This window comes from Hippocampus zosterae, chromosome 12, assembly GCF_025434085.1.
Source record: "Hippocampus zosterae strain Florida chromosome 12, ASM2543408v3, whole genome shotgun sequence".
Classification (NCBI taxonomy): Eukaryota; Metazoa; Chordata; class Actinopteri; order Syngnathiformes; family Syngnathidae; genus Hippocampus; species Hippocampus zosterae.
Window position 1 is genome coordinate 2901518 of NC_067462.1, and position 27227 is coordinate 2928744.

General features: G+C 47.6%; 3 protein-coding genes across 11 annotated transcripts in view; 1 reads left to right on the top strand and 2 right to left on the bottom strand.

The window, feature by feature from the left end:
• Nucleotides 1–18981, bottom strand: ift88 (intraflagellar transport 88 homolog). Of its 8 annotated transcripts, none has more exons than XM_052082361.1 (24): nucleotides 18778–18981; nucleotides 18589–18651; nucleotides 18365–18424; nucleotides 18168–18221; nucleotides 18005–18068; nucleotides 17843–17912; nucleotides 5459–5549; nucleotides 5259–5363; nucleotides 5087–5189; nucleotides 4299–4645; nucleotides 4136–4206; nucleotides 3943–4029; nucleotides 3737–3836; nucleotides 3578–3664; nucleotides 3263–3449; nucleotides 3076–3184; nucleotides 2685–2835; nucleotides 2454–2569; nucleotides 1568–1620; nucleotides 1420–1485; nucleotides 1241–1347; nucleotides 1080–1146; nucleotides 261–356; nucleotides 1–162 (listed from the first exon to the last, which is right to left on the bottom strand). In XM_052082361.1, the coding sequence occupies exons 1-24, from the start codon at nucleotides 18856–18858 to the stop codon at nucleotides 41–43; spliced, it is 2457 nt and encodes an 818-aa protein (XP_051938321.1). In that variant the 5' UTR covers nucleotides 18859–18981; the 3' UTR covers nucleotides 1–40. The 8 variants fall into 8 exon arrangements, 7 of the variants coding, with proteins under 7 accessions (XP_051938321.1, XP_051938320.1, XP_051938319.1 ...); XM_052082360.1 differs by lacking the exons at nucleotides 17843–17912; nucleotides 18005–18068; nucleotides 18168–18221; ... (1 more) ...; nucleotides 18589–18651; nucleotides 18778–18981 and adding exons at nucleotides 5639–5708; nucleotides 5821–5884; nucleotides 6001–6054; ... (1 more) ...; nucleotides 6305–6376; nucleotides 6482–6779; XM_052082359.1 differs by lacking the exons at nucleotides 17843–17912; nucleotides 18005–18068; nucleotides 18168–18221; ... (1 more) ...; nucleotides 18589–18651; nucleotides 18778–18981 and adding exons at nucleotides 5639–5708; nucleotides 5821–5887; nucleotides 6001–6054; ... (1 more) ...; nucleotides 6305–6376; nucleotides 6482–6779.
• Nucleotides 6873–8123, bottom strand: il17d (interleukin 17d). The gene is made up of 2 exons (XM_052082368.1): nucleotides 7707–8123; nucleotides 6873–7361 (listed from the first exon to the last, which is right to left on the bottom strand). The coding sequence occupies exons 1-2, from the start codon at nucleotides 8030–8032 to the stop codon at nucleotides 7046–7048; spliced, it is 642 nt and encodes a 213-aa protein (XP_051938328.1). The 5' UTR covers nucleotides 8033–8123; the 3' UTR covers nucleotides 6873–7045.
• cryl1 (crystallin, lambda 1) overlaps nucleotides 18638–27227 on the top strand; it is a 10135-nt gene continuing 1545 nt past the window's right edge. The window contains exons 1-7 of one of the 2 annotated variants that reach the window (XM_052082365.1): nucleotides 18638–18660; nucleotides 19518–19625; nucleotides 20175–20301; nucleotides 20398–20559; nucleotides 20983–21078; nucleotides 21158–21256; nucleotides 26372–26480. In XM_052082365.1, coding sequence (XP_051938325.1) covers nucleotides 19543–19625; nucleotides 20175–20301; nucleotides 20398–20559; nucleotides 20983–21078; nucleotides 21158–21256; nucleotides 26372–26480 — 676 coding nt within the window. In that variant the 5' untranslated portion in view covers nucleotides 18638–18660; nucleotides 19518–19542. Of the gene's footprint in view, nucleotides 18661–19215; nucleotides 19384–19517; nucleotides 19626–20174; nucleotides 20302–20397; nucleotides 20560–20982; nucleotides 21079–21157; nucleotides 21257–26371; nucleotides 26481–27227 lie in introns of those variants that run through there. The other variant, XM_052082364.1, reaches the window with a different exon arrangement.

Genomic DNA, 27227 nt, shown 5'->3' on the forward strand with positions numbered 1-27227 from the left:
AGCTGTGAGAGCCCAACTTACAACACGATGATGATGTTTTCTACTCTGGCAGCAGCTCGTCGCCGACGTCCTCCCCGGCAAAGACGTCGTCCTCCACCCGCTTCTTGGCCCCGGTCTTGGGCTGCTTGGCCAGGGGACCCAGCGGGTCCACGTAGGAAGCGTCTTTGCAAACACAAAATGGGCCCCGTGCTGAATGTTAACGGTTAGCCCTTGGTGCCCTTTTGACTGTGCGAGAGCTCGCCGCCGCCGCCGCCGCTCACCGAGTTCTTTGGCGCTTCCGCTACTCTCGTAAGGCTCGCCGGCGGCGGGAAATGACATCACGGGGACAACCGCACGTTCGCCTTTGGGAAAGCACTCTTGAAACCAAAGAGACAAATGTGGTGCGTCGTATCAGATGACATCAGAGATGCAAACTAAATGGAGCTGCGACTCGATGACTTTTTGGGGCAAAAAATGATTTGTTTCCATCGCTGAAATAACAACATGACATGATTTCGAATTGACAATGTAGGAATAGAGATCTCTCCCTGTGGAGATCTTTAGCGATATAGATCTATCGAGAGATGTCTATCAATATAGAATCTACAGTATGTCGATATAGATCTAGAAATATATTCATTCATTCATCTTCCATACCGCTTGATCCTCACTAGGGTCGCGGGGGGTGCTGGAGCCCATCCCAGCCGTCTCCGGGCAGTAGGCGGGGGACACCCTGAATCGGTTGCCAGCCAATCGCGGGGCACACAGAGACGAACAACCATTCGCACTCACACTCACACCTAGGGACAATTCAGAGTGTTCAATCAGCCTGCCATGCATATTTTTGGAATGTGGGAGGAAACCGGAGCACCCGGAGAAAACCCACGCAGGCCCGGGGAGAACATGCAAACTCCACACAGGGTGGCCGGAGCTGGAATCGAACCCGGTACCTCTGCACTGTGAAGCCCACGTGCTAACCACTGGACTACCGGGCTGCCCAGATCTAGAAATATAGATCTATTGATTTATGGATCTATTAAATTGGCCTCAGTGGTGATCTGAAAGCGTGCGAAGTGAGCATGTGGTCCACTCGCACTGACCAGTCGTCGCGTCCGTACTGTCTGTTCTTCGACTTCTGGTACTTCCTTCTTGCTCTGCCTTCGCCCTCTGGAGAAAAGATAAAAAACTAATCAACAGAGCGGGGGGGGGGGGAAATGCACAAAGTTGACACTGGGCTATGAAATCAGCTTTGCTGTGTTACTTGTTCTCGGAGCTCCTTCATCTTCTCCACCTTCTTGAGTTTGCCGGCGTAGTCGTGGACTTCCTTGAGGCCCATGTCCTGACACAGCCGCACCAGGAAGCGGAGACCTTCACGCGGGACAACGATTAGCGGTGGCGCCGGCGGCCCGCCGGACGCCGCTTGAAGCTAAGCTGCCTTACACTGCGCGTCTTCGGGGAACCTGCGGTGGATTTCTTTGCAGGTTTCAAAAGCTTTCTGGCTGTTTCCTGACAGAAAAAAATCAAAAGGTTGAAGAACGCCGGCCGGGGGGAGAAGACGTGTTGAGATGCTGCAGGCGTCCTTTCTGACCGCTTCTCCTGTGGCAACTGGCCACCATCAGCTGCCACCTCACCTCGCTTGGTCTGCGGGAGAATAAAAAAAAAAAAATGTACAGGAGATTCAATCAAGACTTTCATCCATTTACTTTTCACTGCTTGGAAAACAAAAATATTTGCTTCTTTTCCTTTTCACATCATTTGATCCGATTAAAAATGAACATGACCTTTTTTGTGATAGTATTTATTTCTAAAAAGAACAAAATGCAATAGCTTGATTTATTTAAGATAAGATAAGATATCCTTTATTCGTCCCACATTTCATTTTATATGCTATGTTTGGTATTTTGTAAAAAGAAAAAATTGACACATTTCAATGTCTGAGTGGATGAATTATTTTTTCTTTTTTCACTCAGCCTTACTTTTTGAATGCTTTTAATATATCAAAGTCCAACTTTATCGTCAAATGTGCCGTATGTGCATACGGCACGGATGACATTTCCTCCCTCTTCAACAGTCAAGGGGAGCGGCTGCGGGCGCCCGTGCCGCCATTTCTCAACAGCATTCCCCCCCCCCCGAGATATTTTAAAAAACATCTTCACTTGGTCTTGACGCAAATACTTTTTCACTTGGTCTGTATTGCTTTATTTAACGACAAAAATAGCATTTAGTTTTCAGATTTCTGTTCACTCCATCTAACCTTTTCTTCGGGTGATTTTCTATAAAAATGAAGATTTAAAAAAAAAAAGTCACGTTCCTGAAATTTGATTAAAAGCGGTGAAAAAAGCGCTCGTAAATAGCTAATGCGTACGACAAAAATAAATACATAAAGAAACAAACATGACCTCTAGTGTATGTGTACACGCCCACATTTTTGTTCCAAAAACGCGGGGGGGGGTTCCCCCCCTGAAATGACTCACTGCATGAGGATGGCCCGGTCAAAGTAGTGAATGGCCTTCTCGTAGAGCTGCGTCTGCACGTAGTAGGCCGCCAGCCACTCGATCACCTCCATGTTGCAGGGGAACAGCCGGAAGGACTGCCAAGGAAGTGACATCATCACACTGACCTGGTGTGTGTGTGTGTGTGTGTGTGTGTGTGTGTGTGTGTGTGTGTGTGTGTGCGTGTGTGTAGCGTGCATTGCGCGCTGGTACCTCGCAGTAGTAATGCAAGGCCTGCGACTTGTCCCCCTCCAGGTCGTGCAAGTCCCCCAGCTTGGCCAGAGCCTTGGGGTCGTTGGGGACCACGCTGATGACCTGCATCAGCCACTCCACCGCCTGGTGGGGGTCCTTCAGGAGCTCGTAGCTGACGCAGTTAAAACCAAATATACCACACGGAACAAAGCTATCCACCCCCCCCTCCCCCGTCACTTTAGGGGCTCAATAGAATATCGTTTTTAATGTGTAAGTTCGGACAATTTTAAAATAGCCAATATCGACCGATATTCTATTATATATTTTTTTAGAAGTGTTAATGTGCTAAAAAAATAAATAAAATGGGCCAATCCCCCCCCCCCGCCCACGATATCTTATTGAAGGAGGATACGTGTCGGCCAGCTGATACATGACCTCGGCGCTGTCCCTGAGGATGGCGTGGAGCTTCAGGAAGCAGTCCAGCGCGTCCTCCGGACGATTCAGCTTCTTGTACGTGAGACCTTGGGAGGGGCGACAAAAAACAACAACAATCGCATTTTGGTACGCTCCACGCAGAGGAACAAGAGGGCTGCGGTTACCCAGGTTCCTGAGGGCTTCGGTGCAGGAGGAGTCGTTCCTCAGCGCCTCTTTGAAGAACTCGGCCGCCTTGGCGTAGTCCCGCTTGACGAACTCGGTGTTGCCTTTGCACACAAAGGCTCCCGGGTTGTAGCGGTCGGCGCTCATGGCCAGGTCGGCGTAGTGCTCGGCCTGCTTGTAATCCTTCTCCTGGAACAGGAACGACAGACACCAAAAGTGAAAATCTTTTCCGAGAAGCAGCCCAGGTGCAAGTTTAGCGTCAAAAACTAAACAGACGACGACAATGAATGCATCCTGCATTGAAAACAACGTTGTACCAGGATGAAGAGGCTGGAGAGGTTGTTGGCTGCGGCGCTTTTGACTCTGCTGTCCTGCTTGGAAACTTCCTTCAGGATTTTCATGGCCTGCAACAAAAAAAACTCCACGTCGGGTGACTTCACGCTTTCTCAATGATGCGCCTTTAAACGGTGTCCGACCTGCTCAAAGTGCATCTGTCTGAAGAAGGTCATGGCCTTTTTCAATTGCAGGTCGTTGGCTAGCTCCGCATACGGAGAGTTCTTCACCAAGTCCACGCACCTGCCACACCAAGAGACCGGAAAATAGAACGCCAACGTAAAACTGTCACCGGGAAAAAAGGCAGAAAAAAAACACCGGGCTGCCAAATATGACAAAACAAACAAACCAGTCAAATCCGGCGGCAAAAGAAGCCTGGATGGCGGGAGCGATGAGCTTGGCGGAGGTCATCACGTACTTGTCGGCGCGCGCTTTCCTGCGGGGAGGGGTGGAAACTATTCAGACAAGGCCGATTTATTCTCTGGATTTCAACGCGGGGGGGCGGGAAAAATGAACGTCAGAATGCACAATTGCCGCGTTACAAGTCTCGCTCCATTTGGTGCAGCTTGTCGTTCTTGATGACCTCCATCAACATGTTGGATCTGATGTCATCCTGAAACACATCAGAGTGTTAATTCACCGTGGGGGGGGGGGGTGGTCTTTTTGAAATAATTCAACGGTACTTGGTCAAAGTATCGCGCTCACGTTAGCGGTGATGTACTTGTCTTCGTGATGCACATGCAGAGGCACGGCGAGGAGCTTGTGGAAGGCGTTCTTCATGCCGTCGGCGTCGCCGGTGGCGTAGTAGCACAGGACCAGGTTGTAGCCGGTCCTGACGTTGGGGCTCTTGGCCATGATGTGCTCGAAGGACGCCACGGCGTCCGAGTACTGGCCCAGGAGCACGAAGACGGTGCCGATGTTCTGCATGATCTTGATCCTCATTTCCTTGTAGTCGTCCGAGATGTGGTCCAGCGCCATGCGGTACAACTTGACGGCCTTGGCGTAGTTCTTCTGCTTGACCCAGATGTTGGCCATGTTGACTTTCAGACGCCCTGAGGGCGCACGGCAGCGGCAAAGCAATTTCAAGAAGGAGTGGACTTTGCGGCCTCTTACTGGCGAGAAAGTGGAAAGATTGAATGGAGCACGGACAACACTAAAAGTCTTGAGAAGCCACGTCGGCCATTTTGATTTGAAGCACATTTTTAGGCTGAAATTTGAATGCTTCAAAAACAACAACAAAAAGGATTTGTTTGAAAATCTCAGCCCCCCCCCTGAGGCCAATTTCACTGAGAAACGTGAAATTTGGTGGCTATGTCTGCCAAGACCAAACCCGGAAAGAAGTCACTCCTCCCTTTTCACTTTGAAGCAGACATTTTGCATGTTTCATGTTTGAAAATTCATCCCCAGCGACCAGTATCACTTAGCGAAATGAAATTCGAACGCCCCGTCGTCTCAAGAAGCTCCGGCTTGATTGGCAGCAGGTTGGGGCTCACCTGCGTTGGTGAACATCTTATTCTTGATGATAGCTTGGTAGCTGCTCAGGGCTTCTGGGAACATCTCATTGTTTTCATACTGGTTGGCCAGGTTGAGCAGAACCTGACAGCGAGCGCAACAGCACGTCAACGGGCAACGATGACATCACGGCCCGAGCGCGGCCGCACTCACGGCGTAGGTCAGATCCACGTTGATTTGTTCTGCGTTTCCAGACAGTTCCCTTTGTCTCACCAGCGCTCTCTCCTTCCTTTCGGCCTCTCTGGCCTTCTCCAGAGCCTGTCGAAACGCAACACACAAATGTTTTGCAATCGGTCCGCTCCACCGAGCACAAATTCCAAAAGGTGTTTGTAGCAGATTGATCGGAGTCTGACCAGTTGTGCGTTGCCGGTGCTTTGCGCCACGCAGCTCTCGGCGATCAAGTCGTTCACGCTCTTTTCCAAGAGCTTGATCTTCTCCTCGGGCCTACGACGACAACGGTGATAACAACACTTGGGATATCAGGCGGACCATTGCGGCTAACAGAGTAGCTAGCTAACATTATGTCCACTCACGTGTCGTCCTTCTTTTCTTCAAGTGGGGGAGCGGGGCCTCTGGACTGACCCAGAGGATCAAAGGTTGGACCTGAAATAACAAAAAAAAAAGGCACTTTTATCGCCAGTCCATGAGATGGATCGAATATTATCAAATAACAACAATAAGCATTTTGAAAGGCTAATAAGTGTTTTGGACTCACATCGTGTTGGAGAAGAGGAATAACCCGCAGCACTGATTGCAGAGATGGGGCGAGCTGCTCCACTCTGCTGGAGTCAAACAAATTTGTTCCATGGATGAAATAAATCCCATCAGCATCTTCCTCCCTCGCTATGGCGCCCTCTGGTGCTCTTTGACGTTTACGCACCATAGCAAGGCTTACCTGCATAGCCGCTGTCATTGGTCGACTTACTGATGACGGCATGGGAGTGCGACACTGTCAACAAGTTAAGTATTCATTTTTTAAAACAATCTTTATACACACACATACACACACACACAAACATGAGACACACACACACACACACACACGCTGTACTTACTCCTGACGAAGATGTGAAAGGTCGCCCCCCTGTGGTAGAGTCAGGAGGGTGTCCATTAATCTACATGGAAAATGAGAGGAAAATGGTTTCAGTCTACTTGACAGTATGCAGCTTAATAATAAGAATCATAATAATCATACAGACTGGTTGTAAATGTGCTCTTCTGCCCTGATTGCTCTTGATTGCTTCTTGGAAGCTGCTGTCATTTTCCAACTCCTTTCAAATGAAAAAAAAAACAAAACAAAAAACAACTTGCCCATCAAGTACACTTCTTATTTAGTGATTATTAAATAAAACGACAACAAAAAGAGCTCACCCCACCTTGCAGTCAAAAAGTGGATTATAGTCATTGTAGCCTGAATAGAGGTCATCCTCCTTCACGCTCAAATGCCGATTGTTCATTTGTGGCCCCTTAAGGTGCTTCTCATGAAGCCCGCAATGATGATGTGAGCCATTGAGGTCCACACTAATAGAAGAATCCAGAAATCCGAAGGGGCGTGGCCATCTTTATGATGTCATTAGTTTGAACTTGACTCACTCTCTTGTGATGTCACGTGAGCCTTCGTGATGCACGCAGCCTGCGTAAATATTTGGACTCCTGTGTGTGTACGCGTGCTCGTCTCATGAATGGCGTGCGTGTGCCTCACTCTACTTTTTAAATGGCAAATGACCACCCCCCCCCCCCAAAAAAAAGTATGAGGTCAACACCCGGTTAATCAATCATTGGGTGATTTATTTCATAAATTCAAAATAGACCAATCTTTCGAAATGCTCTTATTTAATAGGCTCCTTTCTGAAGGCATACAGAAGATTTGCTTATTATTTTGATAAAGTATCAAGTATGCCAGTGTACCCAAATGTCAGTAAGTGGATGATGACTTATCTTCATCCCCATGAGCGTGGCGCTTTGGTCTTGGCCGTCTTCCAAGAGTCCAAAGTCCGGGTGGCGTTCTGGAGCGCCCGGTCCTTGTGCAGCAGGGGGACGCAAGTGCAGCCCACCGCGATGGACACGTACACCTCCGAGTACGAGTGCCGGCCTCCGACACAAGAACCGGACCTCCTGAGGACCACGGAGGGCGCGTAGACGGGAGTGCTGCGATATTGTCGGGTCTCCTGGCGCTGAGGTCCCGTCAGGCAACCGTTACACAGGCAGTACGCCTCCGGGATGTGACGAGGGTATCGGCTCGGGTCGTACGAGATCCTGAGAACAGGCAGACAGCAAACATTATAGGCCAGTACTGTACCATCATCCAATTCAGTCAACAAAACAACAACATTGTGATATACATTAACAATGCGTCAATACTCAAATAGATTCTCTCTACATACACACAAAGAAACTGTTCAAAAACACAAAATCGCCCATGTGTCAATACCTATGCTGATTGATAGTTGTCAAAACATCCCTGGAGCGCACTTTTGCCTCCCGAACGCAGCACAATGTGATCCCATATGTCGATACCTAAATAATAACGATACCTACACACACAACTAAACGTAATATATGACGTGCGAATGGTATCAAAACTAGTATCGCAGTGCTCACCTGTAGGCCCAGGGGGAGACACTGAGCAGGTTGACCGGGAGTTTGCTCTTGCCGTCAGCCGACCACGAGCGCTTGGAGGCGGCGCTGGGGCAGCTCAGGTTGCCCCGGTCTCGGGGCTCCAGCTGCAGGGCGTGGTGGAAGGCGCTCAGCACGCCAACCGAGAGGCGGCCGAACATCTGCTCCAGGATCTCCTCGGGAAGGTCCAGGCAAGATCGGGTCCGGGCCACCTTCTTACTCGCGCGGCCACCCACCGCGGCGGCGGCGCCGCCGGCGAGGAGCAGGAGCGCGGCCGCCGCCGGAATCAGGACGCGCAGCCCGGGAAGCATGACGAGCTTCCTTCGCGGTATCTCGACTTGTTTCGACTCAAGTGGGAACGGGAGGCCCCATCGCGCTGTCGGAGGCTAAACTTGGGAGCTTCGGTAACTGTGTCCGCGCAGCAGAGCGCTCGCTGCTCGTCAAACCAAAGTCTCTCGCGGGAGTGAGTGGGAGGCGCACTCGCACTGGGGGCAGCTGTGCGCGGCTGCCTTGGATCAACAGTGTCCATGCGCAAACGACCGCGTCGCTTTGCTGATTATGGATCATTCAATTGAATGCGATTTTACACACGCACGCTACTTTATTAGGTACATAATGTACTGGGCTCCAATACAGCTTGCAAGTAAAAAAAATCTGCTTTTCCAAAGACGGAATAGTAAATTAGAGTGACACAGTATTGGCAGATATTGCTAGTCCGTGTTAACGTTGCGAGACACGAGCTTAATTCATCCTGTGACCACGCCTTAATGTCAAAACCTTCATATTTTATTATATTATTTTTTTTCCTCATTGAAATTTGAGATAATCACTTAAAACTTTGTGTCAAACTGAAACTGGTAAAGGGGGCGGATTTTTTTTTTCTTTCTAGAATCCCTTTTTAATTTGTCCCCAAAACGAAAATGTCCCACTTCTCGTTCAATTCCGGTGTAGGGAGGCGGCACGGCTCAGTGGTTGAACGGTCGTCTCCCAACCCAGAGGCACATTTACAGCCTGTGGTTATAGGAGACTTTTTCGTGGGTCTGATAACGGCAAACGTGTACGCTCAGTTGTGTGCTGGCTGTTCAAAAGGATGCTGGGGGGGGGGGGGGGGGGCTTTTGTGCACAACCCAGTTGTTGGCATTCGTTTTTTTAAAGTGCGCGATAAAGCTACTCAGGCAGCAGCTCATCTCCAAGGTCGTCGTCAGCAAAGTCGTCGTCGTCCGGCCGCACCTTGGCCCCGGTCTTGGGTCGCTCCGTCAGGGGCCCCAGCGGGTCGGCGTAAGAGGCGTCTGCACACGAACGGCTTTTTGTCCGGCATATCGTGTCTCGGCGAAGCGAGACCTTCCGCGGTGGCCACTCACCGAGTTCCTTGGGGCTGCTGCTGCTCTCGTAAGGGTCGCCGGAAGCGGGAAGTGACATCACCTGGGCGCTCAGACGCTCGCCTTTGTAGCCGTTGCTGCTGCTGCGGCCGCTGTCTGTAAGGCACGCTCGCATTTACTGCGTAATAGTTGCAATTTTGTGAGCAGCTCTAGTGTTTGAAGAGCAAGATAATCAAATTTCCATATCCTGACAGTCTTGTCCAAACATCCAATATCAATTAGAGACAATATGACCCGTTTCTGGGACAAATTAGAGTATTTTTGTGCCCAAATAGTGTTGTGTGGTAAACTACTGCAAAGTTTTTTTGTTTTTGGTTTTGTGGCCCAAAATAGCATGCTAGACAGACCCTCTATGTGATGTTTAAGTGGTTCTATGGGACATTTTTATAGCTCAACGTCGCCTTTTGCTGAGCAAAATATCGCACTTTAGCATTTGGGAGATAAAGTCTAAAATATTTGTGTTTTGGGAAAAGTGCATCTTTTTGTGGTCGACTGTTGCCTCTGTCCGATACGAATTGTGCACTCCGTTCCCACATCTGAGCCATGAATTGTTTTAAGTTGACTTTTGGTTCATAAAAGTCGATGAAAAATGTGCTGAAAGACTTGGGCAGCCCGTGTGGCAGCCAGGTAACCGTGGTAACGTAAAGATGAGGAAAAAAAAACACACACGGGAGATATTCTGCCTTTCCTCAAAGTCTCAAACGTTTGGCCCAAAGCCTCAGAATGAGAACTCCCACCAAGTTGAGGGGGTGGGGGGGAGTCACAAAAAGTTATTTCTCAACATGCGGAGTGTTACACAATTGGCAGTGAAACTCAAGAAGAATGAGAAGGACGCCAGACTCAAATCTGTGCTCTATTAAAAAGTTATTTTGAGACTTCTTAAACAGGAGGTGAACTTTGTAGAGAGAGAGAGCACATGAAAAGGCAAAAGAGAAAATGAATGAGGAGAGCGCCCCCCCCCCCCCTGCAGAATCCCAGTTCAGATCTACTACGAGCGCTGCAAGCTTGACAGAAAAGAGGGAAAACTCTCAGGTACATTCAAGGTTTCTCACATTTGGATTTCTGTTCAAAAAGTCAACAAAAAGCCACGCTCGAGGTCTTGTGAAGGTGTGTTCAGGTGCGTGGGAAAAGCCAGTCGCCGAGCACATTCATCCGAGATGAGGCGTCAGGGGTTCATGGCAACTACCGTCAGGAGGCTTGACTTGACGGTGACTTTGCGAGACGGCTCTCCGGTGTGTGAGTGTGTGTGCGTGCGTGTGCGTATCTTGGACTTACCACCACTTCCTGCGCTGCCTTCTCTCCGACCTCTGGCGCTGCCCTCTCGCGTCGACTTCACCCTCTGAGGGAAGAAGAGACAAATGCGTACGTCACATTCGCCGAATACTCCGATTGTCTTTGCCGTTTCCAAAAGCCTGCGCGTTGTGTCCCTTGAAGGCGCCGTGACTCAATAGCATCACAGAAAGCCCGTTACGTTCAGTCAAGTCCTAAATTGTCCTAAATTGTGACGTTCATTGTAGACTCAATCAGCCTTCATCCACACACCAAACGCACGATGCGGTCATTGAAGTCCCCGAAATTGTTGTGAGATGTTTCCAAAAGCGCTTTACGTTCAATGAACAATATTGAAAATAATGAAAAATAACAAAATTAAAAAAAAATTAAAAAAAATAATAATAATAATTAAATGTGAAGGAAAATTGTAAATAGTACTGCGATTTATCCATTTTGTGTTCATATTGCATTTAATTGAAAGATTTTTGTTGTTTTTTTTCTCTTTCTTCTTTCTACATACATTCTTGCTGCTGGAGGCTGTAAATTTCCCCAGTGTGGGACGAATAAAGGATAGCTTATCTTATCTTATCTTATGAACTCTAAATCGTCGCGGAAGTTCAAAAGTTGTCCAGAAAAAGCCGCGTTGGATTCACAGAAGGCCAAGTGGTCTTCGACGGCGCACCTTAACGTTAATTCGGTCGATGTCTTGATGTGCACACAAAAAACAAAAGCTTGCGTGTGTGTGTGTCTTGAGGATTTCAAGTCTTCAACGAGTGTTCACAGAAGCGTACGCGCGGCCCCCGGAAAAGTAATGCGGCCCGATGGGCTTTGACGCCTGAACTTTCCTCACTCATCGCGTCAGAATGCCTTTGGTGGGAAGAAGGAGCAGAATGGAAGAGCCAATAAGCCCGAGCCAACGTGATCGTCTGTCATCGGAGCCATGACGACACTTTTGGAAAGACTCCGCAGCGATAGCGACGGACTGTTGCGGTTCGCAGACGTTGGACCTGCGGGGGGAATTTGGGGACTGGTGAGTTGGCACTCCTGGCTCCTCGACAGTTGCTCGTCATGCGGCGCATGCGAGTGAGCTCATTCGAGAGAGCAGCTGCTTGTGATTTGACAAAGTCTCTCGTAGCCGCCGCCGTCGCTCGTTCCCGGCTCTGCACATGCGCCTCATCTGGTTCTGTTATTCTCTTACGGAGGCCCCCCGAAGGCTAAGTGACTCTCCTGCCCGGGTCCGGTGCCAAAACAACCCATCATCAGATTATTTTGGACAAATTCCGACAATCTAACCTTTGGTGATAATACGACTATGTGTCAGGTGTTGACCGCCGTGAAGGGTTTGCTCTCCACAGAGGAGGGAAAAAAAAAAAAAGAAGACGTATGTTTCTGACCTCTGACCCCCGCTTCTTGGCCGCGAGACGCACAAAAGGAGGACACGTGTTTTGAATCAGGAAGGGAGGGGGAACAAAAGATGTTCGACGGCATTAAGAGCTTGCAGTCCTTCCGAATATTTTGCATCCGCGCCGTCGTGAAGCCATTTTGGGTACCTGCTCTCGGAGCTCCTTCATCTTCTCCGCCTTCTTCACCTTGCCGACGTAGTCCTGGACTTCTTGCAGGCCCATGTCCTGACTCAGCCTCACCAGGAAGCGTAAACCTGAACACACAAGACGTATACTTCTTCTTCTTCTTGACGTTGAATAGACGTCACGTCGTGCGAAACGTCGGAACGCCGTCGAATTACATTCCACGTTTTCGGGGAACTTGTGGTGGATTTGCTTGTAAGTGTCCAGAGCTTTCTGGTAGTTTCCTGGAAACAATCACAAGAAAATTTGCAACTGATCAAAAAGTGGAAATGGAACGCGCATGACTGGATATATTCTGCAGGCGGGCTGTCAGATGATTCATCCAAAAAAATCAAAGACCAGGCTTGTCGGCATCGTTTTTCAGAGCACCAAATAGAATGCGTTCGTGTCAAATCCCAGCCGTCTTCGTGCAATAGGCGGGATAAACCCCGAAATGGTGGCCAGACAATCGCAGGGAAGGCACCATATCAATTCTTTATTCATTCATTCATTCATCTTCTGTACCGCTTGATCCTCACTAGGGTCGCGGGGGGTGCTGGAGCCTATCCCAGCTGTCTCCGGGCAGTAGGCGGGGGACACCCTGAATCGGTTGCCAGCCAATCGCAGGGCACACATAGACGAACAACCATCCACGCCCATATTCAAACCTAGGGACAATTTAGAACGTCCAATCAGTCTGCCATGCATGTTTTTTGGAAAGTGGGAGGAAACCGGAGCACCCGGAGAAAACCCACGCAGGCCCGGGGAGAACATGCAAACTCCACACAGGGAGGCCGGAGCTGGAATCGAACCCTGTACCTCTACACCGTGAAGCCGACGTGCTAACCACTGGACTACCGGGCCGCCCTCAATTCTTTATTAAAAAAAGAAATAAATAAAATGATCAAAATTGAATCAGAATTGAAGAAAAGTTTTGAATCGTGATCACAGTCCAAAAATCGGATTTTAAGGAGGAGGCAAGAAAAAGAAAAAACGGGGATCAGAGACTTGATTTCTCAACCGTCGCAAAGACGTCTGCTGAACGCGAACGGAGTCGCCCGCCACGTACCGCTTCTCCTGTAGCAGCTGGCCACCATGAGTTGCCACCTCACCTCACTCGGTCTTGAATGAACACAACATCGTTTCGGTCGTAGGGGAAAAGCAACGTGGGCGTGCCAATCCCGCTGGCGCCGTTGACTCACTGCACGAGGATGGCCCGCTCAAAGTAGTGAATGGCCTTCTCGTAGAGCTGCGTCTGCACGTGGTAGGCCGCCAGCCACTCGATCACCTCCATGTTGCAGGGGAACAGACGGAAGGACTGCCAAGGACATCGGCAGGAGTTATAACGACAAACGTGGGCCGCGTCAAGACAAATAAAAATCCGAGTCAGGCGAGTGTGGGATGTTTTACTACTTCAGGACACGGATGTTGTGCATGTGTGTGTGTGTGTGTGTGTGTGTGTGTAGCGTGCATGCGCGCTGGTACCTCGCAGTAGTAATGCAAGGCCTGCGACTTGTCCCCCTCCAGGTCGTGCAAGTCCCCCAGCTTGGCCAGAGCCTTGGGGTCGTTGGGGACCACGCTGATGACCTGCATCAGCCACTCCACCGCCTGGTGGGGGTCCTCCAGGAGCTCGTAGCTGACAGAGTTAAAGATTTAAAAAAAAAAACAAAAAAAAAAACGCACGCACAAAGACACACTCATGTAGCCAATTGGTGAGCAAATTGATTGTAAGAAATGGAAGCGTGTGGCCTAATCTTGCCATTGTGTTCTTTTTATGAATCTATTCTAGCGTTTTAATGGCAAAATATTACATTTCTTTTTCATTTTTATCCCTCATCTTTCCTGGTTAAATATTTCACTTTGGGGGGTGAGTATCGCATTTCTATGGCAGAATATGACAATTTGTGCTGGCAAGGCCATGAAAAATCATCAGTCCAGCAACTGCTCCTTAGGTCACCTATTTTATACTGTGGGCAAATTTTTGTGAAGGAAACAGCATCGTCGGAAGACTTTCGACATTTCGATGTTGGCTCGTGTCTGGGAATTTTCGTACTGGTACAGAAGTCAGACCCGATGAGCTAGTTGCTCATCGCTAACTCAACCGAGCATGCCTTAGCGGACCTTGCGTTGCGCACAGAAAAGGAAAACTGCTGCCACAAAGTCGGAAACCAACGACGGTCCGACAGATGGTGCCAAGATCAAGAATTGGGTTTCGGGTTCAGTCATGAATTTTTGTGCTCTACAAAAGCATTTTCCGTGATCAAATGTCGTGTTTTATAAGTTCAATGGGAAATTAGTTCAACTTTTTCTGTGCAAGATTTTTTTTTTTTTTTGTTGGCGTGATGATGTTGAAGGAGGATACGTGTCGGCCAGCTGATACATGACCTCGGCGCTGTCCCTGAGGATGGCGTGGAGCTTCAGGAAGCAGTCCAGCGCGTCCTCCAGACGATTCAGCTTCTTGTACGTGAGACCTTGGGACGGGCGACAAAAAAAACAAAAAAAAACAAAACAACAACAATCGCATTTTGGTACGCTCCACGCAGAGGAACAAGAGGGCGGGGCGGTTACCGAGGTTCCTGAGGGCTTCGGTGCAGGAGGAGTCGTTCCTCAGCGCCTCTTTGAAGAACTCGGCCGCCTTGGCGTAGTCCCGCTTGACGAACTCCACGTTGCCTTTGTTGACCAGCGCTCCCGGGTTGTAGCGGTCGGCCATCATGGCCAGGTCGGCGTAGCGCTCGGCCTGCTCGTAGTCCTTCTCCTGAAGAATGCAGTCGACGTGAACGTCTCTTTTGATCACGTCTAAAAACGCCAACGCGTACCAGAAAGAAGAGGGCGGACAAGTTGGTGGACGCGGCGCTTTTCACTCGGCTGTCCTTCTTCTCGAAGGTCTTCAGTATGGCCACTGCCTGTTGAAGGCATCGAAACGCGTCAAGGTGAGAACAAAAAGGCCACACTAGTTTAGATAGGACTTGTATTTAGTGATGCGTCGACACCAAACAACAGAGTCCAAATGCAATAAAGGAAGCGGAAGGCAGACATACCTCGGCCTTATGCATGCAGAAGAGCGAGGTGAGGGGCGGAGGAATGTCGGGGGGGGGGGGGGGCAAAAGACAGGAAGAATGGAGTCAAAACAAAGAATGAGCGGAAGGCTGTTGTGAAGACGAAAACACAAGCCAAACGCTGGGAAAACCAAACAAAAGGTAGGATTTCTTGAGATGCGGCACACGATGAGCAGCCAAGTCTTTGGGGGCGCATGCTTTGCTCTCACCTGGTTGAAATCTTTCTGCCTGAGGTAGGTGATGGCTTTGTTGATCTCCAAGTCGTTGGCCAGCTCCACATACTGAGAGCTCTTCACCATCTCCACACACCTGAACGGGGACGTGAAAGATTAGCGGTGGAACTTGACGCAATCGTCTTCATGCAATCCAAAAAAATAAAATAAAAATAATCACTTTGAAAGAATAATGACTGAATTATTCTCCTCCCAAAAACTTTCCGAAAATTAACTTTTTTAATGAAAATATACTTTTTTTTAAAAATGATGGTACTTGTAATATTCTCATTCTTTCAAAAAAAGGATTTTATTTTATATACAGGACTCCCGATTTAGAACAAAATAAGACTCATCATTTATTCGGCAACAATTTCTGATTATTTTTAAAAAGATTTCAGAAAAGGTAAAAATAAAAGACTATTCTTGAAAGAGTACATTCCAACTTTGAATCATCATTTTGTAGTTCCAATTTACAACAGGGGGAAAAAAAACAAAATAAAATCGAACCTACAAAAATGTACCTTTCCCCTGGTAGACAAACAAACGACGTACCAGTCAAATCCGGCCGCAAAAGAGGACTCGATGGCAGGAGCGATGAGCTTGGCGGCCGTCATCACATACTTCTCGGCGCGAGCTTTCCTGTGGGAGAAAATGAACGTGTGATTTAGTCATCCGCACGCGCCGACTAATCGTGCGGCTTTGTTTACAGGTCTCGCTCCATTTGGTGCAGCTTGTCATTCTTGATGGCCTCCATCAACATGTCGGAAATGACGTCATCCTGAAACACATCACAGGAATTGGTTCACTTTTTTGGGCCACACACACACACACACACACACACTCACTCACAGAAAGTGTTTCGCTCACGTTAGCGGTGATGTACTTGTCTTCGTGATGCACATGGAGAGGCACGGCGAGGAGCTTGTGGAAGGCGTTCTTCATGCCGTCGGCGTCGCCGGTGGCGTAGTAGCAGAGGACCAGGTTGTAGCCGGTCCTGACGTTGGGGCTCTTGGCCATGATGTGCTCGAAGGACGCCACGGCGTCAGAGTACTGGCCCAGGAGCACGAAGACGGTGCCGATGTTCTGCATGATCTTGATCCTCATTTCCTTGTAGTTGTCCGAGATGTGGTCCAGCGCCATGCGGTACAACTTGATGGCCTTGGCGTAGTTCTTCTGCTTGACCCAGATGTTGGCCATGTTCACCTTCAGACGCCCTGAGGGCAGAACGGCGTCAAAACGTGCATTTCTTTCCAAGCCTCAATTGGCTTGCTTTTAAGAGATGCTATCCAAATTAATTCAAGTGTTTGCAGTTTGTCTATGCAGTCCGTTTCCCAAAAATGTGACTTTGCGCTCTCAAAATTACAAGGAAAAAAAAAAAAGAGAAAGACGCTTCTTGAGAAAACAAAATCCGACTTTTTCCCCACAGATAGTACACATTATTTTAGATATTAATAACCTTTTCCTGATTTTTAAAAATAAATAAATAAAATAAAAATGGAAAATATTGAATTATTTCAGGGGAAGAAATTCTGGAATTCTGGGGAAAAAAATATTTTTGGAACATTATGGCTTAAAAAATTATTTAGTTTGAGAAAGTTTTCTCTCTGTTCAAGAAAACATACCCCTTTTCTCAGGAGAAAATATCTTGGAAAAAAAAATATTATCCGGAAAATTCAACGCTCTGGTTGAAGAAAAAAAAAAGGTTATTTTTGGAACATAAAGACTTCCCCCGCGTCCCATCAAAAATTATTCTTTCCTCATAAATGTAAATTTCCTCTTGAAAAAAAATCTTGACTTTGCTCCCCAAAACATTTCTTACATTGTTGAAAATAAAAATGGATTCAATCCATGTAATCTAAAGACTTTATTCGGGGTAAATGTTTCATGTTTAAAATAAAATAAAAACAAAAAACACATATTTTAATTTTGTAACACAGCGATTTTTTTTCCTGCTACAGTGTGATGCATACAAAGCCCACCTGCATTGGGGAACATCTTGTTCTTTACGATGAGTTGGTAGCTGCTCAAAGCTTCGGGGTACATCTCATTGTTTTCATACTGGTTAGCGAGATTGAGCAGAACCTGCCGAACCATCACAACGACACGTTAGCATCTCATTGCTTACACCAACTTGCCTGATTTGAAAAGACGCGCTTGTCAGAAACTTAAGCTGAAGCAGGTAAACAGTGGGCAGAAAAGAGGTAGCAACTGCGCAGCACAAGTTCTTAGCATCAAGTAGGTACACTCACAGCGTAGGTGAGATCTATGTTGAGTTGTTCTGCGGTTCCGGACTGCTCCCTCTGTCTCACTAAGAGTCTCTCCTTCCTCTCAGCCTCTTTGGCTTTCTCAAGAGCCTGTAAAAAACACACAATAACAACTAATGTTTGAATGTGATGCGTTTATTTTTTCTTTGTTTCAAATGAGAAGTGACTCTGACCAGTTGAGAGTTGCCCGTGCTTTGAGCCATGCAGCTCTCAGTAATCAAATCGTTCACTTTCTTCTCCAAGAGCTTGATCTTCTCCTCGGGCCTAAGATGACAACAAAAAAATAATGACGACAACACCAACAAACAAATCACAGTGAGGTTCTTTTAAATCTTGTGTGAATTTGGTAAAAATCACACCCTCAACTCACAAATCCTCTCTCTTTTCCTCCAGTGCAGGCGCAGGGCCTCTAGACTGACCAAGAGGGTCAAAAGATGAGCCTGTGAATGAAAACGGAATTACTAGATTATCTCTTCACTCGAGATACTAACTTGGTGGTCAATATTAGACGATAAAGATTGATTAAACTCACCACGTGCTCGCGACGAGGTGAAACCCGCCGCTCTGACTGCCGACATGGGCCGAGACGCGCCATCCTGAAAAAAAAAAAAAAGCATCAACATTTTTTTAACGTAAACGCTCAGTGTATAACAACATTTTTTGCAAAAGATGTCTGCAAATGACACTGTAACTACCAGTACAGCTCCAGTCACAGGTCGACCAATTGAGGAGGTAAGGGCTGTTCGAGTCTACGAAACAAAGACGAGATCATATATTATTGCCAGGTTAATGATAGAACAAAAACACTTTAAAGTAGACATTTCATGGATTCTTTCACAATTTATAGCGAGCCCTATAAAAGCATGACCAAATATTCGAAAGGACGACTTACTCCAAGGGATGAAGGTAAAGGGCGCCCCCCTGCGGCAGTTCCAGGAAATTTAGCCGTCATCTGCACAGTGGAAGACGTGGAAAGTGCTTCAAGAGTACCATAAAGCCACGTGTACGTCTTGTGGCCTGCTCACGTTTAACTTATGTTGAGCGCCACTTTAAATGTGTGAGGTGGGACCTTTTTGTTGTCACGAAAATGTTAGTTACAGTGCAGTATATACTCACCGGGGGTCTCCTTCCATGACTGGTTCTAACCGCTTCTTGGAAGCCCGCATCCTTATCCAGCTCCTTGAATGGGTAAAGTAAAAAAATGGGTAAATTAACCTGAATGTACATTTTAGGGACTTCAATTGTGCAGCCAACTAGTCTACACGCTCGCTAACTCGTAGTAGCGGGCTACATAACGGCTCGAACCTCGTTGTCAAACGTTGGGTTGTAGTCGTTGTATCCCGAATAAATATCGTCCTCTTCTACCGCCAAATGCACATTTTCCATGTTGTCTTCCGGAAATTCGCAAGTTTGGAACGTTCGTCGGTGTGGGGCGGGGATGAAAAAAATCGACAAAAGCAGTTTGTTGTCAATCCCAGAGTTCCACGCGGCATGGGTTGAGATGATTTTGTTTTACGGCGCATGATTCGTCCTTAAGCGCGTCAATCGCCGCCGAGCTTCACGCCCATTGGTCGAGACCGGTATCAAGCTGTTGCTATGATACAAGCGGAATTCCAAGTTTGTGTCATTCTTTACCCGTTATTAGAATAACAAATTAATTTCATAATTATAAATTCATGCGTGGAAAAGAGGAAAATACTCGACAGGAAGGTTTGCTAACAGCCCTCTCGGGTTTACGTGCCCCATGTAGCTTCGTGGGCGTGTTTAGAGCTTCTTGATTTTCCCTAGCAAGCATACAACGGGCGCTATCGCGCCCGAGTGGACGTCAAGGTTGTTTTGACAAGACGGCCAGCAGCACATTTTCGAAAAAATGAACGCTGCAAACATGAAGATCATCACCGTCGTCGGCAGGTGACCGAGACTTCATCTTTACGTGTTCGCGAATGGCTTCCGCACGCAATTCCCCCATGCATGTTCGCATTTTTTTGTATTTCTATGTATATTTTGAGGTGCGGGCCGCTGAATTGTGTGCATGTGTGTTCCAGTGGGCTGATAGGTCGTTCGTGGGCGATGGTGTTCACCAGCGGAGGCTACAATGTGAAACTTTACGACAACCAACCGGGACTTGCACTCAACGCTCTGAATGTGATAAAGTAATCAAAACACACTACAAGAGTGTAGAAGTTGCATCAGTATTTTTAGTTCAACCAGTCTTGTTTGGACATCTGTATGTACTTTTACGAGAATGTGGCAAAAGTACTGGTAGTTTGTACTTCGGAGAAAGTACAGGCACTCGTGCAAACATGAAAAGTCCATTTCAAGTGCCAGTCTCTGTCTTTTTTTTTAGCTGTAGGCTGTTTGAAAAAACAAACAAACATTTGACGAAGCAAGGAGGAAAAAATGAATGTATTGTTTCCAAATATAGGGAGCAAAAGTCAAAAGCCATCAGAAAGATAAATACTCAACTACAGAGACACAAAAAGCCATGAAAGCCCAGCGACTAAGTTCTTGTACTTTGTGTCATGCGACCGCTGCTTCTTCCGAAGTACCGAGTAGAAGTCTATTTGCCACCTTTGATTATCGTACCTGCTCTGCTAGTGGGACAAGTTAGTTTACCCAAGGGGACAAAAAACACGAGTGGAACATTAACAAAATACACATTGGTTAAACTTTACAGTGCACGTGCGTGTGTGTGTGTACAGGAAAGAGATGCTGGAGCTACAGGAAGCGGGAATGCTGAGAGGGCAGCTGAGCGCCACGCAGCAGTTGGCCTTGCTCAGCAGTCACGAGGACTTGCAGCAGGCTCTGCAGGGGGCCTTTTTTGTGCAGGTACTTGACCTGCCGTGTGTTCGCAGTCCCGTCATTTACAATTCATTGATCGTGTATGCTTCTGACACCTTACGGTGGCTCGTTTTGCTTCCCCAGGAGTGCGTCTTTGAGAATCTGGAGGTGAAGCAGAAGCTCTTTGGTGATGTGGAGCGTCTGGTGGGCCAAGACGTGATCCTGAGCAGCTCCACTTCCTGCTTGGTGCCCAGCGCAGTCTTTTCATCGGTTCAAAACCGGAGCCGCTGCCTCGTCTCCCATCCGGTAAGTACCGCCGCCTGTTTGTCAACAAAATAAGAATTGGCACACTCATATTTGTCTTATCATTTTACCAAGAGCGAGAGCCTGTCCTCTGTTATGCACTTAAAAATCCACCCGATCGCTGTTTTTGTGTTCAGAACAAACCAATAAAAGTAATACTTTGGCCCCCCATCTTGTGGCCTTTTGGTGTCAAAAACTAAAACTATGTTGAAATGAGCTGAGGACTTTCACGGCAGGGCTCAGTCATTTGATTCATGACCTTATTCCCGTATGTGGGTATGCACTTTTGAAACGATGTCGCGCCATTTCTCGCCAGCGACTTTGGGCGAATTCCGAGCTACAGCGCGTGGCCCCCAATTTAAGAACCGCGGCGTTAGCGCCCCCCCCCCCCCCTTACCGTTTCCCCTCATTTTCCAATGTGACAAGGTCAACCCGCCCTACTACGTCAAACTTGTGGAGCTCGTACCTCACCCAGACACGGCGGCGGCCGTTATGGACAACGCCCACATGCTGATGACCGAGGTAAACTTGAAATAAATAAAAAGGTGGAAGATGGTGTTCACACATATTATGCTCAATATTATTTTTTTGTTGCAATCAGGTGGGTCAGGTGCCCGTCCGCCTGAGGAAAGAGATCGACGGCTTTGCGCTCAACAGAGTGCAGGCCGCCATCATTGCAGAATCTTGGAGGCTGATACAGGTCAGTCCTGAAAATAAATAAATACATGAATAGATCCCGGCTTCCTTCAAGGTATCGGTTCTCGTGAAGGCTACCGAGTCCGGCCACCGATACTTACAGCCACCCAAAAATCTGACAAAAAAGCTGGTGCTACACTGAGGCCGTTTGACACGTTGGTGAATCGCCCCGTGCGTCAGAAAGACAGAACGGTCTTTTGTTTTGTTTTTTTTGAAAGAGCGGATCCTGTAATTACAGTTTATTCCTCACGGGGGTGCCAGTGAGTCACCCAAAAGCAACGCGAAACAATCCACTGCGGGTGCGAGGAGAAATGTGGTCCTCATGATGCACTTGCGAGTCATGCTACATCAGCGCAACGCGCGTGTGAAAAGTTGTCACTCGGCGTCCCCCCCGAGATGCGCTCGAGCGCTAACGCGTGTCCAATTCAAATAACCGAAGAGGCTCGTGATACACGCGTGCGAGCGTACTCGCACCGAGTGGAAAAAGTACCAATGCTTTTTGTAACGGAGACGGCGAGGAGGGATCTTGTTGTCAACGAGGCGACGCAAACGTTCGCAGTACGTTGAAGCACTGCTCGGACTTTTCAATAGGTGCCATTTTACGCGTCTTTTTTTTTGGGGGGGGGGCGCTGCTAAACAAGTTTGTTTTCTTTGTCCTTGTTAGGTCAGTATTGCGCAACGTCATTCCCTCTGGCGGTTGCCATTTTGACACTCAACAAAGTTGGTGAGGAAGGGGTGGTGGGGGGGGGGTAAGCCTTATCAACCACTAGAAAGTAAAATGTTATTTTAAATGTCATGACTGGACTGGACCTTTTGATGCTCACGCAAGACCATCCGTCGCAAGGGAGGGAAAAAAATAGCAGGTCCGTGTTGCGTGGACGCCACTTCATGGCGCCTGCTCGGCCCCTAGAATGCGGAAGAGAAACTAGTTGGGCAGAACGAGGTTAGAATGGTCTTAAAAAAAAAAAAAAGGAAAAGAAAAATGGTTCCTCGTGAGACATCACAAAGGATTCTCCATAGTATTAAAAGCCAAGACGTGCGTGAAGTGACATTCATTCTCCCATGTTTGTTCGCATCTTCACGAATGGGGGGCGTTAAAAAAGTCTGGCCTGGAAAGGACAACGGACGTTTGGACATTCCTTTCAATCACACGCTGTGATTTAACATAGTCGGGTAAAGAAGCTTGACGATGACGCTGAGGATAAACGGGCATGCGAGGCGCCTAAATGGGCTGTGTTTTTTATTTTTATTTTTTTATCATGTATGTGGAAATCAAAGTTGACTTCGTCACAAGATGCACATTTGTCATGGATGACCCTTCGCTTCACAATGTACGATTGTTGCATGGCCGCAATTCAGTCTGGGAACATTTGTGGGCTATTTTCATGCCAAAATCAATTCCTTTCGATTAGGGCTGAGCAATTGTTGCTCAGCTCAATTTTTTTTCCCCTTCCAATAAATACTGGCAATGAATAGCCTGTGTCCAACTGGCAGAATACAGCGCCACCTGCTGCCGAGGAGGACTTTTTTTCCGCCCTTAGTATCGATGGCTGGTATCGGCAGCCTCCGTGAGTAGATGATACCCAAAAATAAGGCCGGTATCAGGGCGATACCCGATATCGGTAATTGCTCATCGATACTTTAACACGTTCAGGAGAGCACACCAAACAATTCTACGGAAAATAAAGCTTGACTGACCAACCAATTTTTTATTTATTTTTTTAAACCAAAAATTGCAACCTTTGCTCTTAGAAAATTGCATTCTACCACATTGCAATGTTTTTTTTTTGATGAATTTGATTATTTGATCAGCTCCATGGGGAACATTGGTTTGATTTCCGATCAAATTGAGTTACAAGTTTGGTCACAGACCAAATGAAACTCTTCAGGCTCGCTGCCGCTCATAAGTGACACCGACCAACTTCTCTCCTCCCACCCGTCAACTTGTTTGTTTGACTGAAGTGGATTCTTTGTGTTAAGTGTTTTGGTTAGAATTTTTTTTTGTTTTGTTTTTTGCTGGACTCCTGAGCCGAGTGCACTTGTCGTGGTCTTTTAAGCTCTTAATGAGCATGAAAAGGAATACGTTCCAGGCAAGCGGTGTACACAAAATGATATTTAATCATTCAGGTCATCAATTTGCTATCAATATCATTGACTTTTGGATCCACGCGCCCACCCCCGCTCCCGCAGCCTACCACGCCATTGCCAATTTCCCTACAAGAACTGAAGCTCACCCCTCGAGGAAATGACCTTAAACTGTCCGTCATGTCGTAATTTTGCCCAGGTTGATCTCACTTGATCCGATTCCTAAAAATCGCACGCCGCGCACGTTTGCTTTTGATCCCGCCGGCGTTTGGCCGGCGTCTCCCCGGCTCGCTATTGTGGAATTCCTGTGTAGGATCGCATGTGAGGGGCGTCTTCGCACCGGCCTGTGGAAGTTCAGGCTCCCTGCGAGGCTCCTCTTCTGGGACTGAACCATGAGGCTTCCATTAAGTGGTAGCTGTTAAAAACGCCACTCTGCTGTTAAAAGTGGACCACGTTGCCCAGAATGCACTACAGCAGTGGTCACCAACATGGTGCCCGCGGGCACCAGGTAGCCCGTGAAGACCACTTGAGTAGCCCGCCAGTGCCTGGACATTGTGATTTGCTAGTAGAAATTATGATTTAAAAATGCAAACATTGGCAGTACTGTGAGACATTTCGAAACACGATCAAAGTCTGACAATTTAAATCATCAAGTATTAAAAATAACACATCCTCATATTATTGAAGGTATTTTGGACAAATATGTTATTTCAGACGTGTATCAATTTGGTAGCCCTTCACACAATCGGTACACATGAAGTTGCTCTCACCCTCAAAAATGTTGGTGACACCTGCACTACAGCATCCACTCCTCGGGGGCGTCAGCTTCTTGTTTTATCCCCAAAGCAGATTTTGGAAATGAGTGACCGGACAAAATAAATGCGGAGAATGTCAAGGTCGTTCAAGTCAAGATTTTCCCAATCACTCAACAAATGTTGCTGGAAACGTATCGGAGAGTCTAACCCGCAATTATTGGAATTGCGCTTGAAAATTCACCCCCTCAAATGCCAATTTGGTAGATCTGTCGATTATGAGCAGACCCACAAAAAAATAAAGTCTGAAGAAGCCAAAGGAAGCCTGCCATTTGGGATGGGGGTGGGGCATGAATAGGGGAAAATAAATCCAGGCAAAATCCTGGCTCTGGCCTGCCAATGTGAAGTTTGCATGCTCCCCCCGTGCCTGTGTGGGTTTTCTCCGGGTACTCCGCTTTCCTCCCACACTCCAAATTGTCCCTAGGTGAGAGTGTGAGCGCGGATGGATGCTCATCTGTGTGTGCCCTGCGATTAACCGGCAACCAGTTCAGGGTGTCCCCCGTCTGCTAACCGAAGTTGGCTGGCATAGGGCTCCAGCACCCCCCCCCCCGACACTTTTGACGATAAGCGGATCGGAAAATGGATGGATGGAGCCATCAGGCAACGTTTCTAATCAATGCTAATCAAACATTCATATCAGTGATCGTTGAGAAAAAAAAAGAGCAAACTTGCCTGACCGGAACGATGTTATCATCTTCTTTGGTTCTCCTCGCTGGGGGGGACCAACACGTTTACCTGGATTGTTCGCTATATTTAGAAAATATAGGGCAGAGGTTCAGTCACTTGAAATGTTGTCCTGCCTGATTGTGTGCGAGATGCAGACAGAATCAGCATTGCGGGACAACGGTTACATGTCGTAAATTCAATTCCAGGTTAGATTTTAGATTGGGTTTTTTTTTTTTCTTCTTTTATGACGACTAAGCATAGCAGGCTTCATGTCATGTCAATCGGCTAGTGGCGAGCGCAAATACTTTGGAACAAGTGTTTCTCTCGGGGACGCTGTGTTGCAACCATCACTAAGTAGCAGTAATTCAAAACTAGAAGATCAAATGTGGCCGGCAGTGTGACCCTGTGGTCCTCGTTATGTAACGCAGACCCCCCCACCCCCCTCCAATTACACATAGAGAGAGAAGGGGTCCTTGAGTCAAGGCCAGCATCGGAAAGCAGAGCGGCTGAGAAAGCGGATCGTGATCATTGTGGAGGAAAAGGTTCCGCCCACCTGACCACTCCGCTAAGATAACAAGCTCGTTGTTGAACGGCAGACTTGAACAAAGAGCGGCCTGTGAAACCCCCCGCCGACCCGATTTGCTCTCAGCTTTGATTTCCTACTACGTGACAACCTCACCTAAACTGATGCGCACACTGGACGCCGCCCCGCCCTCTGTTCTTCAGTACTTTGGAACCTCAATTTTCCTCGGGATTAATTAGAAAGTCTGACTAAAATCGACTCGTTCTAAATCCGAAGCAAGCTTTCCCATTGGAAATAATGTAAATCCAATGAATCCGTTCCAGACACCTAAAAACATTAACGGAATTTACATTTTTCAAAACATTTGTAAAATTAGAGCTGGACACAGGGTGAAAAAATATATAAATGGCTATTAGAGTGGATGAATGAACATTTAACTAACAAATTCCGCAAAACGTATTGGTCCTTGAAGTGCTATGTTTCGGTGTTGGTTAGGATTTTGCAAATAGCGGGCCTTTGCTGAACATTCTAGAAGTCGTCAGTCTTTATCATATTATTTATTATATATCATATATAATTTACTAGCTGGTTCGCCGCACTCCGGGCGGCTCATCAGCTAGTTCCTGCGGAAGGCTGGTAAGTTCCTGCGGAAGTCTCTCTACGGTTTTGTGTAGACATCATTTCGGATGACTACACTTGGTTCGATGACAACACTGGAGACATTTTATTTTCGCTAGGTCGCTACCACTGCACCGCTGAACTTTCGTTGTCATGTCACCACCTCAGCGCACCACCGTCACTGTCAGACGAACACAGAGAAGCTCCACCCACTATATTTATATGGACACGAAACACTGTAACCTTCCACACATCCGCAGCAGATCGGGGCAAGAAGTTTCAGTCCCTTGGTTCCTTCATCCCTCGCATCCTGGATCCTCAATTCCTCCTTTGTCAACCGCCGACGTCACATTTTCCCAACATTACCGTACATCGGCGCCGTGTGCAACACTCACCTGTCCATCTGCGTCCTCAGGACGGCGTCATCTCCGTCCAGGACATCGACCTGGTGATGTCAGAGGGACTGGGAATGCGCTACGCCTTCATCGGTCCCATGGAAACCATCCACCTCAATGCACCTGAAGGTAAACGCTGCCAATCAACTCTTTGGTGGGGTTGACTTCTTTAGCGATTTCTGCTTTCACGACAAATTCACATCCATGTGTCGTATAATTAATTCAGTAAAACTGGCTTCAGCCTGACGGCGATATCGTCTTGGTTTCGATGGTTCTTGCGCACTGGCTGCCATGTTGTGCTGGTGCCGCTGTACCTACTGACCTCCCTGCTGACTGTTAAATCATAATAATAATAATAAAAAATAAACGTAGACCTAACATATAGCTCACATGCCGCTGCTTGCATACATGACATGCAACGTATGCGCGACGCGGCGAGAGTGAAACGTCAGGTAGATGGAGAATGTCACCCGCGGGTGTGAAAGCCACACAGTCGCTGGGCCGGTGAGCGGGAACACGTTGGGGGCCCGACAAAGGCCTCTTTTGATGGCCGACCTATCCCCGGCCGCCACCCCCCCCCCCCCCACCCTCTTTCACACCAGTCGTCCAAAACACACATGGCGTCCGAAGCAGAGAACCTTGTCAAACTCCTTAAATAGCTCAAATCGGATGGCGAAGCCAAAATTTCAATTTTTATCCATCTTTGCCGTAAGCCGGTCGCTCACCAAAACAGCAGCCCCCACCTAACCGTCGCTCAGGTGAACTCAAGTGCGGGGACTTAAAAAAAGATCAAAAGCTTCTTTGGCCTATCGCAAGTGAACATTATTTTGTTGTTGTTGTTGTTTTTCAAAATAAAATTGCCTCATATACGAGTTG